Source organism: Argiope bruennichi, chromosome X1, assembly GCF_947563725.1.
Source record: "Argiope bruennichi chromosome X1, qqArgBrue1.1, whole genome shotgun sequence".
In the NCBI taxonomy this organism is placed as follows: domain Eukaryota; kingdom Metazoa; phylum Arthropoda; class Arachnida; order Araneae; family Araneidae; genus Argiope; species Argiope bruennichi.
The window spans coordinates 107,338,178-107,354,236 of NC_079162.1; the positions used below are offsets into that span (position 1 = coordinate 107,338,178).

General features: G+C 26.3%; 1 protein-coding gene across 1 annotated transcript in view; it reads right to left on the reverse strand.

Moving 5' to 3' along the window:
- The window catches only part of LOC129958715 (LYR motif-containing protein 2-like), a 24,871-nt gene extending 9,352 nt beyond the window's left edge, over positions 1-15,519 (reverse strand). Inside the window, exons 1-2 of the mRNA XM_056071369.1 lie at positions 15,261-15,519; positions 540-680 (exon numbers count right to left, since the gene is read on the reverse strand). Of these exons, the coding sequence (XP_055927344.1) occupies positions 540-680; positions 15,261-15,299 (180 nt within the window). The 5' untranslated portion in view covers positions 15,300-15,519. The remainder of the gene's footprint in view (positions 1-539; positions 681-15,260) is intronic.
- Positions 15,520-16,059: the final 540 nt, after the last annotated feature.

Below are 16,059 nucleotides of genomic sequence, written 5' to 3' on the forward strand. Positions count from 1 at the left end.
ATATCACCCGTATGGAATGGCTAGCATTCCCACCTGATTTGAATACGACAGAGCATGTATGGGACATGCTTGGCCGAAGAGTTCCAGCCCGTCAACCACCTCCTACATGTATACTGGAACCCAAGATCAGCTCGATAATTGGATTCTCAGCATGCCTAGGCGTTGTACGAAATGTATTTCATCGTCTGAGAGACATCCAATGTATTAACCATCATACCCATCATGTAAAGTTTAAGTTTTTGCAAGGGAGATATTTTTTGTAATTGCTCCAAGGAGAAAAAACCGTAGGTTTTATGAGTGATATCGTATATAAACCATCTATTTTGTTCTTCGTCTTTTGTTTAATTAATGGGCTTTATGGATATGTCATGTTTGTTTTGTTTATGAACCTTTATTTGCCGGAGCTGGCATTATCTTTAATTTATAGACAAGGGTGTATATAAAATCCAGGAGAGTGCATAATTATCTGTCTACTTATTTAAAGATTATTAACGAGTAAATGACTGAACTTTATTTATGAATTAAAAAAACATACTTACTTCATCTCTGATACTTTTATTCTGTTCAAAATCTTTCCTAACCCACTGTTTCAATTCAATCTGATGTTCTTTATTTGGAATTTTCTTTATAGTCCTTAAAATATCTCGGTATAAAGTCAAACTTTTCGATCGCAACAGGAACTGGAAAGATATACAAACAATTCTTACGATTACTTTCTAAACAATGGGGAGGGGGGATACATCATATGCAAAAAATAAATTCATAATTCTGTACTTCATGCCAGTCTTTGCGATTTATCGGGAAAAGCTATTACAGTGCATTTCAAAATGATAAATACTTCTATAGTTAACAGTTGCAATTAGAATATAATTAAAACATACAATTTGTATTTGAAGAAGGAAATCTTTTTCAAAAATTGTGATTCGAAAAATTTATATAATTAAAAAACATCCCTAAATAATTATTGCAACTAAAAAGATCCCTCGTTCTTTCTAAAAATGTTTCACAGCATGATTTCTTATATAGTATAATAATTACGTCCTTTCCCCTGCAAAAATATAGAGTTATAGAGAGTTTTAAAGCAGTTGTTAAATAGAAATCTGCAAAATTACAGTTTTACCCAACAGTCTAAACATAACTTTTAATTAAAGTGTTTTAGGCCTTTACTTAAACATATATTCATGACTTTTCATAACGCTTCTACAGATATTCATATAAAATTAATTTAGTATTTTCTAAAGGCTGCAAAAAAAAAAAAAAAAAAAAAAACTGGTCAGAATGATTTGATACTTCTCAGTATATGTGACGCAATAGAAACTTGTTTTACTAAAAAAAAAATTAAAAGAAGATTGACAGATCGCGCTGTACTCATCATAGTATGCTAAAAAATGATTCCAGTAAAACATATGTTTATTTTGAGATAATAATAAAAAGATGTCACGAAGAAAAACTTTACCTGAAATAAGAATGCAGGGAACATGCAGTTCCTGTTATTCTACGTCTGAGATGGTAGTCATGAGTTTATTATAGAAGGATCGGGCTCTGCTTGTGAATCTTTTCTACAAGAACAGTAACTATCCGTCTAATTGCATTGAAGAGATTAAGGATATTAAGGGTACCGTATACGGGATAATAGAACTTGTACTCACTTATTAATTAGTACTACTTGCGCTCACTTCGTACGTTTACTGGAGCTTAGTTACCTTTGGCAGGAAAACTTGGCGACCATTTAGAGGAATTATAGAGAATGCCTATTTCTCGTTCTGATAAAAGATGAATGATCGTTGAAGGTCATTTCTCATGGAAAAATTACCTTTTTCCCACGGTAAAACTAATTAAGGCTCCTAAAGAATGCGAGAAACATCTTAGAAATTTTACTTGATTTGTTATTTAGTGAGTTTGCTTTTTTTTCTTTCCCCATAGTTGCTTTGATATAATTTTAAATATGAATAATACTATTGAAAATTTCGGAACATCAAAAGTAAAGCCATCATCTGTGTATAATAGATATCAAAATCGAAAATACTGTAGCAGCCTTAAGACTGAAATCAGATGCCGCTGCTTTAACGAAAAATCTGCAAAGTGTAAAGAACCTTTGAAAACAAGATACAACAATATACTCTCTAGAATCACTCATTTTTGTAAGCCAGCCGAATGAAGCTAAGATCGACATCAAGAAATATGTAGCAAAAATAACAAGGAGAGTTTGTGAGACTGATGAATTCGTCTCAAAAATGTATCAAGAGGAATTGTCTCCTCTTTTTTAAAATGAATATGAATTTTTGATAGATGTGAATCTTTGCAAATTATAAATTTAAGCACCATTCACGTTTTTAAAAATATATATTTTTTAAAAATATAGAAATTATTATGTTAATAGAACAATTGTATATATTTTTTTATAATTTTGAAAATACTGTCTTCAGTGGAAAATGTAACAACTTTTTAAATTTCTAAAGGTAAGACAAGCAGTGTTAACTTATCATCAATATTTAGAATTTTTGACAATCAAAATGAAATAGTTATTGATAGTTCAGATTAAAAGCACCATATGTATTACAGTGGAAGAAAGAAATATAATTTAATCTTGCATATAAATAATTTAAAACAGATATTTTATGCAAAATGAAATTTTATCTGTCTAAAGAAATAACATATAAACTTGTTTAACAGCCGTATTCACCAACCGTTGTTAAACATCAGCGGATGATTAAACGCTGATCAGCAGTGAAATCGGTATTCACCAGACCAAACTGATTGTCGGTTTCACCCTGTTTTGCCCCATTTTTTGATTCACGGACTTCCGATAATCAAATTTGATCAACGGTTTTCCGCATGCGCAGTTCTCAAGAAGGACAAATGTTATATTAGTTTTCAAACAAACATGGAGGATTTAGATACATTGGAACTATTGCAGTTGATATCAGATAGGAGGTGAATGATTTACACTGACAGAGTATCTGATTTGGATTTGTTAGATGAATATGATTTTGTTTCGAAGTACAGACTTCCCCGTAATTCTGCTGAATGCATTTTATCTTTGAGAAGGAGAAATTAAGCACCAATATTTTACGAAACAGTGCTGTAACTACTGAAGAGAAATTGTGTATTGCCTTAAGAGTTTTTTGGCTTCAGGAAGTCATCAACAAATAATTGGTGATTTCAGTCAAACTAGCCAGTCATCATGTTGCCGGGCTATAAATGAAGTATCTAGATGTATAGCTGAAATGAGGCCAAGATTCATTTACCTACTGTAGAGCTGGTTGTGTGTATTTAAGCCAAGGAAAGATGCCTTCTTGTCTCTTTTCTTATTTATTTTGCACACACACACATATAACAACACATGGACGATGACTTCACATATGTAAGGTAACACATAATACTATATACAATTAAAGTAGAAATTGCCGCTAACAAAGAGCGAACGAATACTTCTTTTTCCTGCTAACAAAAGAGCGAGCGGTGCCTACTTGCACCAGTTTCACACCAACTCTCAGGGTCAAGTGTTTACAAAAAACAAACTTAAGTGCGCCTCCCCCACATTCCAAACATACATATGGGTTAGCGCATACTGCGCCATCTATGTTCAGTATTAATCTTTACTGTATGAATAAATATACAAAGAATAAAAAATACGAATAAAATAATTAAATAACAACAAAATATTATAAATAATAAAATCACATAAACACCTACCAAATAATGAATCTGAGCGACTTGAGGTATGTTTACATTGATCTCCTTTATATTCTTCATATGGGAATCCCTTTTTATTAATATTATATCCGAGTCGATTTTTGATTATTATTTTCTAGAATTAAAACTAGAATCTGTCATTTGTATAATTCCTTGAACATTCAATTTTTTGAAGCAAATGAATTATAATTAAAAGAATTTGCTACATTTATTAATACCTTTTAGACAACTCATCAAGTTTTGTACGATTATACTGTTTTTTGTCAAATGATTTTTCCTTAAAATGCTTCCATTAAAAACATTTTATTGCATATTTTCTATCTGGTTAATATAATGACTTGCTAGTAAAATAAGTTGTTTTGTATCTATACATATTCATATCATTTGTGTAGTCTTATAGTTTTTTTTAATTATGTTATTATGGTGATATAAGTTATTAAAAATTGATAATGTATGTATGTAATATTTTTTCAAATCATTTTTAATTATCTTTTAATATTACTTTTATAGCTAGAGTTCATCTTTAACAGTTTTTTGCATTTGTCATGCTATAAGAAAAGTTTCCCATTCTTTACTAAGACAGTGTTACATGTTAATCAATTTTAACCTTGTTCCTTTTATTGTTCAATTTTGTAAATCTGTAATAATATAATAAAGAATTCAAGTATTAAAGATTATTTTCAATATAAACTTAAAATTTTCATTATGCTTTATTCCATATTGAAAAATTCTTATTTCTCCACCCCTACCATTATACAGCTGTATATCAAAGATTATGGCAGATTTTTGTATGAATTTTTAAAGCAAGAAGGGTTTTTAAAAAACAACCACCTAAATAATAAATATGTTTTCGTTGAACTAATAATATTTTAAGATTAGGTAAAAAAATATTCTTTCTGTAGAATATTTTCCAAAGTTATCTGAAATCACTTACAATTTTTTAGAATGCACATTTCTAATGATTCAGAATAGAATATCTTATGTCTTATTTCTTTAAAATAGGTGTACTGTATAAATGAATTCTAAATATTTATTCTAAATTTAGATTCAAAAAAAGGGTATTTTTGAATTATATCAAATATTTGTGCTTATACTAGCAATTTTTAAGTATGTCATGTAAGTATTATTGTTAAATTAGCAATTTTTTTTTCATTACAGTTATTTATAATATTATAATTAATTCTTATTTCACATTTCTCAGATTAAGGACTTGCCAAGATATGGGAGAAATAAGAAACAGCCTTTTCCTTTTGAAAAAAAAAAAAAAAAAAAAGAGGAAGAAAAGCAATAAACAAAGGAATCTTATTCATCTGTCTGGTGATGATTATACAGGATTGCTTTTTGCATTTTTGAAACTTTCCTGTATGACTCATTTCCATGACTGTACACTGTTTTCACATGGATATATAAGTATTTTTTTAGTAAATTGATTTTTTATGTTATTATTTATATTATAGAAAAAGAATTATTGCAGTTTTTATTATGATTAATAATTAGAAATTTAAAGAAATTACTTTTGTTACTTATAAATTGTGTGATATAATCATGTGCTTAGTCGCTCAATATAGCTAATCTCTTTTACAATATCAGTTTACTTCAGCTTTAATCTTCAACAATGTGTATAAAATTAACATTTCTTAAAGACATCAAATCATGACCTTCGTATCTGCTGAAAATGATTATTAATTTTTATTAATGTTTTCCTTCTCATTATACAAAAATTTTTAACATTACTTCTAATGACTCTACCTAATTATTTTTTGAAAGATGTTATTTTATAATTTATCTGTATAGAAATGACTAAATAATTCCTTATTCAAATCTTTGAAAATCAAATATATTTTTAATTTGATGTTCTTTTTATGATTTATAGAAAATGACATACATTTATGGCTCATATCAGTGTAGTTCTTTCCTAGTGGTTTTATGTGCTCATTATCTTATTACAATATGTATATGTATTAGAAAAATAAAAAGACACATAGAAGAATTTTGTATTAAGAATCTGCATTAATGTTGCATTTTAAAGCACCTTTATTGACACTTCCTTGTAATTCTTGTAGAAGAATTTTGAATTAATAATCAGCATCAATATTACATTTTAAAGTGCCTTTAATGGCATTTTGTTTTAATGCTTGTAGAAGCTGTAACTTCTCCATCAGAATTTTTTTTTTTTAATTCATATAATATATTACTTTTGGAGTCAGATATGAATAAAACAGATTTTTGTATGCAGAAGTCCTTTTTTAATTTTGCATATTTTAAGATATTATGAGAAGTGTGTAAAAAACAAAGAAAATAGATTAATTGGGATTTGAACATTTTCGAATTTTAAAAACAAGTGTAGATAATAACTTATCTGAGTTAATTCAAATTTCTACAAATTATGATGCAAATATAAAATTAAAAAAAAGAAGTTTTTATTTAAAAAATTCATTAACTTAACTGACAGTTTAATGTAACCTATTAGAATAATATTTAAGATTATTTCAAGAAAAAAAATTGTGAAATTTTTTTTTTACTTTCTTGAAACATTTCAATTCGGATCATCTTTCATCATATTAAATATATTGAATCATCAAGCAGAAAGTGTTAAAAAAATTTATTGTTAATTATAAATGTTTTGCCACTCAATTTATTTGAACAAAAGTGAATGCTTATGATGTGCAAATTAATCATTTATTTTATTCAGGGATATCAATTCTAAAATAAGTATGGTTTTCATCAATATTTTCATTATTTTTATTCTGATTTGCAATGTCAAGCACATGTTGTCAAGCTAACAATTAGCCCATTAAAATTTAAAGAGTTGTTAAATTCATTATTTACAAAAAGTTTTAGATATGAGGTATAAATGAGCTTCTTCACTTCTACAATAACAATATACTATACAAATTTATTGCATGAATATTTATTTTGGTGAAATAGCTGTTGGTCTTCAATATTCATATAGAATTTTCACTGACTTTTGTTTATAATTTGAATCTTCTGATTTGCAGTATATATTCTGAATGTATATATTCTTCTAATATGTATATATTCTGACATTTATATCTATAAATTTTTTTAACAATTATATATTCAAAAATTTAATATTTTGATAATTAATAAGCATATTTTTCCACATTTGCTTTTCTACAAAAATAAAAGCATAGCACAGAATAAGCATTTTTTACTTTTTTTCTGCTTTGAGAAAAGAAAGAAAAAAAAAATGTTATTTTGAAAACTACTGAAAATTTAGACAGCTAATACATATTTAAATATTGACACCAAAAGTAATATTACTATTTTTTTCAAATATAACATAATGTGGAAATATAATACATATTGCTAAAATAATACATATTGGAAGTATAATACATATTGGAAGCTTATACATATTGTGGAAGTTTAAAACTTATTTGTTTTCAAATAAATGCTGAAAGTCAAATAAAGAGAAATTTGCAATATATGTTATAAACTTCTTACAAACAATTATATGGGATTGTCAGAGATATCACTGCTTTTAATTGCAATTAAAATAGCTTATGGAAATTTAAATGTTTGGTGTAAATGAAAATAATTTACTAATATGAAAGTCATAATACTTTGTAAGCAAGAATTTATACACTGCATTTCCTCCCCCCTTTATTATATTAAAAATTCAGGTTACTAATCCATTGCTCATTAAAATGCATTCTAACAAAATAAACACTTTAAACAAAAATGTTATAAACATTTTGTGAATTTCTTGCCAAAGGCAAGGAAGTTACTGTGTTTTAACAATTTGTATGATTATAATTTATTACAATATATATTAAAGAACATGGAAAGATCATAAATAAGAAAAAAGATCAATATTATGATTTGCTGGTAATATAATTCAACTAATAAAATTTTGATGTTAACAAATAAAAAAAAAATATGCCATATTTTGTAAAAAATGCTGAGGTCTGAAAAAAAACTACCAAGTTTCAAATTTTTAACTAGTTTATAATTGATAAATAAAGAAAGTTATGCATTTTTTTTTACTTGTTCAAATATTTGTCTCATTTCTCAGAAATATAATTTATAATTAATGATAATTTACTCGAAATTCAAATTTTGTTAAATTCATTGTTTAGAAGAAACTACAGTGAATTCCTCACTTTCAAAATCAGTTTGTAGCAGTGTGTTGTTTGTATCGTTTATGTATATATTCTATTATTATATATAAAAATTTTTCCATATGTAAATGGTTTTGGTTAATCTGCATTTCTTTTGAAATTTAATTTTCAGATAGACTTTTTATAAAAGTTCAGTTGTTTGGAAAACTATTCGAAACGCAATTCTCAATTCAAAAGACAGCAAATGCTCAAATGTTTAGTTACATAATACAGTGGAAATTTGAAATATGCTTGCTTAATAATGTATAGTCAGAGAAACAATCCCACGAAAAGCTTAATAATATCATGTAAGCAAATTGATGAGTTTATCACTAGACAACATCACATTGTTTTCTCGCTTGATCGTCCCACATGTCTTATACACATCTCGGAAAGAAACAAAATAACAACAAAAACATGAAAAAGGGCCAACCATCAGCTGATAATCATGTGATATATCTGGACCAATGAAAATCCATTTCCGGTTGAAAAAGGCAGAAAAAGCTGCCTTGATGCTTAGTTGTAAAATTAACGTTCGTGAATACCAATGATCATTGGTTGATGATTTGTCGTTGATCATGGGTTGAACGATCCGTTGTTTAGCAACCGGTTTGGTGAATATGGTGAATATCTCCTATTGATTTGTGAATATCTATTTTAAATAGACGCTCTTTTTAAAAGGAAAATATTCCTTATGAATAAAAATGACTGGTTTGTTTTTCCTCTTAACACTTAAGTATTACTAAAATGAGTTAAATGCGAAATTTTAACTAAAATGCTTTAACTCTCATTCATAAATGCATTATATCTTTTTTAATTAGTCATTATATTAAAAGAAAACAGATTTTCATTTTGAAATAAATAATGTTTTCCCAAAATTTTTATCAATGTTTTTTTTGTGGAAGGAAATATAACAATGTTTATTTGTAGAAGGAAGAATAAATAATCCGTATTACTTGGTCTGTTTGTATATTATGCCATGCAAAGCTGTAACTTACATTAAATTTTGAAAAAAAAAATCATTTAATTACTTTTCTAATTGAAATGCAGTCAAAAAGAATTTAAAATAATCTTTGAAGGTAAGCACTAAAAACTGCAGATAGAGAGAACCTCAATTATTTAGGAAGTCGAACATTTCGATATTTAAATAAATAGCAGTAATAATAGTAAAAGGCAAAATAAATTCAATTATTATTTTTTTCAAAATATAATTCCTTATGTTATGAAGAACCATGTATGGTTGATGTTATATCTATTTGTAGCAGCTAAATAATAGATTTTTAGAATTCTACATTTTTAAGTAATGCATTACTTTGACCAAAATATACCCTACTGTCCATTTTATCAAATAATGCATTACCTTTGAAGAGGGGGGGGGACTCTACTGTCCATTTTATCACATTTTTATGAAGAATATTTTTTATTAAATACTATAAATCTTATGAATTCTAATCATGTAATCAATAGTGTTATTACGCCAAAAATTATCTCATTATTTCTTATACATAATGTAGATTTCATGAAAAAAAGAATTAAAGAAAATAAAGATCTAAAGAGGGCATTTTCAAATATGAAATTTGGGTAAGTGTTAGATGCAATACTGAATTTTTGAACTATGTCAGGACATACATTCTGGCTTTAAACCCTGGTTTCATTGAAACAACCATATAAATTAATTTAAAAAATCTAACTAAATTGTCAGTAATTAGAATGATTAGCAATCACTTGATAAAGTGTTGTTTCCTTCACAATTTTGTACCTTAAGAAGGGTTCTGGATACTTTCAAAAGAAAAATAGTTTGCCGTATTTAAATCACCTAAGCATTTTGTAACGAACAGAATAATAATGTGTAATGAAGTAGAGTAAAAATAATAACTTTAGTAATAAAGTAGCAGTATAATTTTTTTATAGTTTATCTTTAAAAACTGAATAAATTTTTTGAGAAACATACTTTACAGTAGAATGAAGCAAAACTTATTAAAATTATGTGATCAGTTTAATCAAAGAAAATGGTCAAATTATATCGCCAATTACTTTCAGCTCAATAAAGCAAAATATTCTTTAGTTTTCATGTTCATATAAAGTTGAATTGAAGTTGATAATTAGAGAATGGCATCATTTTTTTAAATTTATTCGTTTGTTCCTCACATATGATACAAAAGCAATTCATTCTTTTTTTCTTTCTTGTTTGAACCAATATTTTGATGTTTTTAATATATCATTATTGTTTCTTTTTGCTCTAACTTATTTCATTTCCAATTTAGAAGGAGTGGCAGCATTTATAGCTACTTTTTGGGCGACATAAATAGTCCTTTTGGTTTAGTTATGCAACGATCAAGTTCATGCAATGATCCGAATCCAATTTAAGCAACTTTTCAACAAAATCTAAATTATTCATATAGCCTTATTTTTAAAGTATTTGAAAATAAGGTTAAACAAAATAGTTAACTATTTTATTTAATAAAATTATTATAACGAATTGAACTTAAAAAAATTGCCACTATCAGGATATAGCATGTTTTGTTACTCTCATTTCATATGAAGGTAACTACTTGGAATAATAGCTTAAGGATTATTTTTCTACTTAGAATAAAATGAAATAATGTATTTCAGATTCGAACAAACTGCAGTGATTTTTAATATTTCTCATATTTTTTTTTTTTTAAGAATTAAACAACATTCTTATTTTTAATATTATTAACCTGTTAACTGGGTAATTAACTTATATTTAATTCGTTTTGGTTTGAAATATTTCGTCATACCCAGTTAATAGGTTAATATGAGTACTGTCTTATTTTAACAAGAATGCTAATTATTTTGCAGAAAAATTGAATTTAATGCAACTTGTTTGAATAACTTCAATGTAAAAAATGCATGCTTCCAGTACTGATTTCTGAAAAAAATATAAGAAATCAATTAGCAATTTAAAAATTTCTTAAAGTCTTTCAATGAAATTCAATTATGGCAAATGAATAATTTTTAAGAGCACAATTAAAAAAAAAAAACATTTCAAGACAGATTTACATAGAGCAAGCATCATGAGCATATAATACGATAAGTTGTATAATATATGCTTTGATAACATAATCAGAATTTTGGTTAATCAAGAAAGAAAAATATTTTAAATTAAAATTTCAAGGATCCTGTCGTTTGACTTTTGTTCTTAAAAAAATATTTATTATTTATTCTAATGAAATGAAAGGCCAGTATAGTTTTTAAATAATTAAAAGGCATGTACATTTCCAAAATTTCTGGTACTATTCCCTGCTATTTAAACAAAGAAATTTGAAAAGAATTGAGGCAAACCTGCATACGAGTTCTTAGCTTATTAGTTTTGATCCCACAGAATTTATACAGGCTTTTAACGATTATGACAATTATTTTACAAGAACTGCATTGTATTTGTTATTTTCCAGTAGTTATAATGAATCAAATATTTTATTTAATTGTTTATAATTTTTGTAAATATTTATAACTGTGAAATTGATAGTTTTGTAGAAGGTTTCAACACAGTTCAGATAATGATGGATGGTAAAATAGTACCTCCATCTTTCAATTCAGTAAAATGATAGAAAGGGAAATATGAAATCTATGATATTCATTTATATTTAAATGTAAATCTTCAAAATCACGTTGGGCATTAATCAATTTAAGAATGTAAAATCCATCCATACTGTTTCATTTATACATTAATATGGCACTTTCTGCAATGGCAGTATGAAACAGTCTTTATTTCAAATCTTTAATCACTTTAACAACTGATATAAATTTCTTCATAGTTTGCCACATATTAGGTATGTAACATACACTAAAATACAGTTGTATTGTTCAAAAATTTCGAGAATAAGCAAAAGAACTAGATATTATTGATATCCATTTAAACTTGAATTTAAAATAGTTTTTGCATATTTTGTTTATTCTATTAAATAAATTAAGAAAGGTATAAAAATTAAATTTGCAAGATGTGGAGATTAAATTTGAAAATTATACTTCACTTTCTTAGATCAAATTAATGTTATGCATACCAAAATAATAATTTTTATAAATGTATTTGGTACAGCAAATTTATAGATATATTCCTTCTTAATAAGCATCTTAATAAACTTTTAGAAGCAAATTTCTCTCATTTTATTCATTATTTTTAACACTCTTCTATAACGCAGCATTATCCATTTCAAAAGAGCAATCATTACAGGCACTAGTATTTTTCCGCAGAAGCTCCATTTCATTATCAAAGACATGGGGTATCATTCGCACATTGCCATAGATGAATTATCATGTGTCGTTAGTTGTCAATGCGTCAAAACTAACATATAAAGATAAACTTTATAATATAGCTGTCGCTTTAATACTTCAGCGCAAATGACACTTTTTAAGGAGTCAGCGCAAATGACACACAATCTTTAAAACACATGGGATTCTCCTTCCCTTTTCAATGAAAACTTAAGAGTAAGAGGAATTCTTTCTTTCACAAAATAGTGACAACTGTTCTATGTTCCTAATTGGAAACATGGAAGTCTAATGAATCATAGCAAATGCATTTCTTGTACAGATTTTATCTGTTTTGAGTAATATAGATCTTTCCAATTATGTTTACTGATTTTTAGAAATTTTTTATTGATTTTGTAATTTTATAAGGATTTTATATTGTGCAAATTTAAAATGAAAAAAAAAGGGTATAATTATATTAATCTCTGCATATTATTCATTTTAATTTAAAAATAGAGTTTCTACCTCAGGTATAACAAGAGAATCGAGTATATTTCCATTAAAAACAATCTTCTCAAATAAATATTAATGAATTTTGTATTTTCAAATGATTATTATGAATTTTCAATTCATAGTTCCCAATTAGAAACATTGGCCAGTGAATGGTTGTGTTATTTTAAAATAATGCTCAGATAAACATAAAAAATTATAATAAATGGTTTTGTTAACCATTCGTCCTGCCTTTAAATATTCATGATTTTAATACACATGACAATCATTAAGTGGTTTAGTTTTTCATAGAAGCAATTTTTATTAAATATACTGATGGAGTGAAAGGCGGTTTTTAGCATCATTCAAAGAAAATACATAAATGTCATCATTTTCATTCAATTCAAAATAAAAATAACAGATATAATATGAAAATATGAAATCAAATATATAAAATACTAGCACTTTAAATTCCATTTGTCATTTCAAAAAAATCATGAGTGACTAAAAACTAAGTAAATTGAATGGATTCTAATTTTTTTAATAACTTTTTGTCAATAATTTTCTAATATACCCTACCAACAATAATCTAAGTAAAACAATAGCCTTTAATTTAAACTTTCTATTTATTCGTCGTAGAAAAGAGATATTAAACATATATATATATATATATATATATATATAAATTTTTTAAATGAAAATGAACATTTAGTTTCAAGCAGATTGTCTGTTCCCTAAACATGAAAAACACTTTTTGTGTCATATGTTTTTAAAAGATAAGCAAATTATAAAAAGAATAATTTTAACAGAATTTAGTTACAATTATTGTATCTAGAAAATTTCAGTTAAATAATAAGCATGATTATCTAACGAAATAATGTATCAAACATCCACATAATTTTAAAAAAACTTACAATGTTTGTAATGTAACATTACAATCACATAATTTAACTCTATTGGTTTAGTAATGTTGAGTCAATACTAACTATATCTGACTAATGGCCTTAGAAACTAAAAGTGCCTAAGTTGATCTCTATAATCTGAAGTTGAATAAACAGACATGACAGTTATAACTAAAAAAACAAAATATGTGTGGAATAGATCATATCACAACATTTTTTTCTATATATTAGAGATACATCATCTATGTAAGTAAGGGTCTGAAAGTTATGATACATCAGAATAATCATTAGTTTCCTACATGTAATTAAATTCCTTAATTTTATAAAAGTTAAAAAGAGCATAAACTATCTAACATTATAAATATAATAATATACTAAAATGATTATGAAATCAGTGGTTATAAAAGGTGTATTATTATATCTATGGCTGAAGTGAGTAATTTATAAAATTTTCATCCAAGATCTAATGGTATAAAGTTCTTGATAGTATGCAATTTTGGTAGGATCCCTTTAAAAATGTTTTAAAGTGGTTTTAATGTATTTCTTATTTAAATAAATGTTCTTAAAAAGAGCTTCTTGCAACGAAGTAATAATTAAATTTCTTACCACTCTTGAGCATTTGCTAAAAATAATAAAATCATTTTTAAAATTAACCTCATTGTATCCTAGTTCAAATATTTCTATTAAAAGAAATTAAAAGTTAGAAATCAAAAACTTTCAAATTCTTAAATAATCATATAATTTTAAATTTAAAAAAAATTCCCTGCACGACTAAAAACACATCACATTTGTTTGTTTTATTTTGTCATCTTTGAAAAAAATTAAAAAAGATGTTTTTTGTTTGTTTTCACACTCTGCTTTTGAAAAGATTCAAAAATAATCATAGAAAATCAATCATAGTAAAACAGCAATTTTCAGACAGGAAAACAAAAACAGATTTAAAAAATAATTCTAATAGCTAAATGCAAAATGAATATTTATAATTTGTTATGTAAAATTGTTAAAAGAATTATTGTTTGAAATGTAAGAATTATAAAAAGTTATAAATGCAGCAATATAATATTTGTTATAATTGTCAACTTAACTAAGTATATATATTTATATGTTGACACTGCATCAGATATTTTTAAAAAAAACTGCAATCATTTAAAAAAATAATAAAAATCCATTATTATAACCTTTTTATGATTTTTAAACCTTCAAACAAGATGAAATAATAAACCACAGGTTTAATGATTAATTAACATTTCAAAATAAAATTTTAAGTGATATATATTTTTTAAATGCCTCACTTTTAGATAGTCATATTATAAAATAAAAAACAAATACTGCATCTGGTATTTTAACTTGCTCACAATACCTAATGATATTATTTTTTTACAAGTAGCAAATTTTGAATGTTGGAACTTTATTTTCAGATTCTGCAAATGCAACCCCCTCCCCCTTTTTTCTTGACTCTTTTTTTTATTGACATTGAAATGATTTATCCATTCTTTCTTTCCAAAGTTACTGTTTCTTTCTGTCGTTTTTTACAATATCAATTGATAATTGTTTTTCTCAGCATATAGAATATTTCTGTCCTCAATTTAAACCATAATTAAAAACAGGTCCAACTGAAATTAATTAGAAATATTAAAACTATTTTCTCCAAGTTAAAGATGCCAAACATTTGGTTTTTAATAATCCTTGACCTCATAAATAAAAGTAACCAAATAATTTGTAAATTTTCATTCGATTGTTGTTGTCCCATGAAAGATCACTTCAATCAATGAAGCTACTTTCCCTCAAGCTATTAATTTAAAATAAATTTCTCAAAATAAAAAGTTAAATTTACAATTACCTGTGACAAAGACAAAAAATCTCTAGATTTAGTTGACATTCTCACATTTCAGTCCTGCCCTTCTAACAACCGTAAGAAACTTTCCCGTACGTAGATACAAACACGGATGATGAAGTTTCTATGTAATCTGCAATGCTTATTTCATTCACAGAGGAAGGGTTAGGGGCTACTTCACTTACTATCGATGGTTAGGATATCGCCAATTTGTTTACCTTTCGAATCTCCGTTTGGCTCTCACTGGTAAACCCAGCGTGAAGAGGCATGCGCAGTTATGTATTTTTACCTGAATATAAGTTGAATCTGATTGGATTGTCAGATCAGTGAATTAAAAACCGCCAAATGAGGTTCCCGCCAATTTTACAGTAAGCAATAAACATGGAATTGAAATTATGCGGCGCTGAATTAAAAAAAAAAAAAAAAAAAAAAAACGCATTTTACAAGCCCATTTATTACGAATTCATGGGGTAAAAAGTGATAATAAAAATTTTGAAAGTGATTTTGTATGTGTATATTGCGAAAAACAATTCGCATTTAAAAAAAGTTTGTCGACACACTTTGGGACAATTCATCATGTTGTAAGGGCTAATATGCGCCTGGAAGAAAATGGTGAGTAAAGTTTTCCAACATTATGTGATTTGCGAGCGTATTTATGCGCTTTTCATTATTTGAAAGATATTGGAAATTGTGAAAAGCTGAAATTCGAGAAATACTTGGGTAAGTAAATGTATCGGTTTAGCTTGATACGTTTCTTTCGACATTTTAACAATTGATTTGTCTTTTTAATGAAGAATCTTGTGCA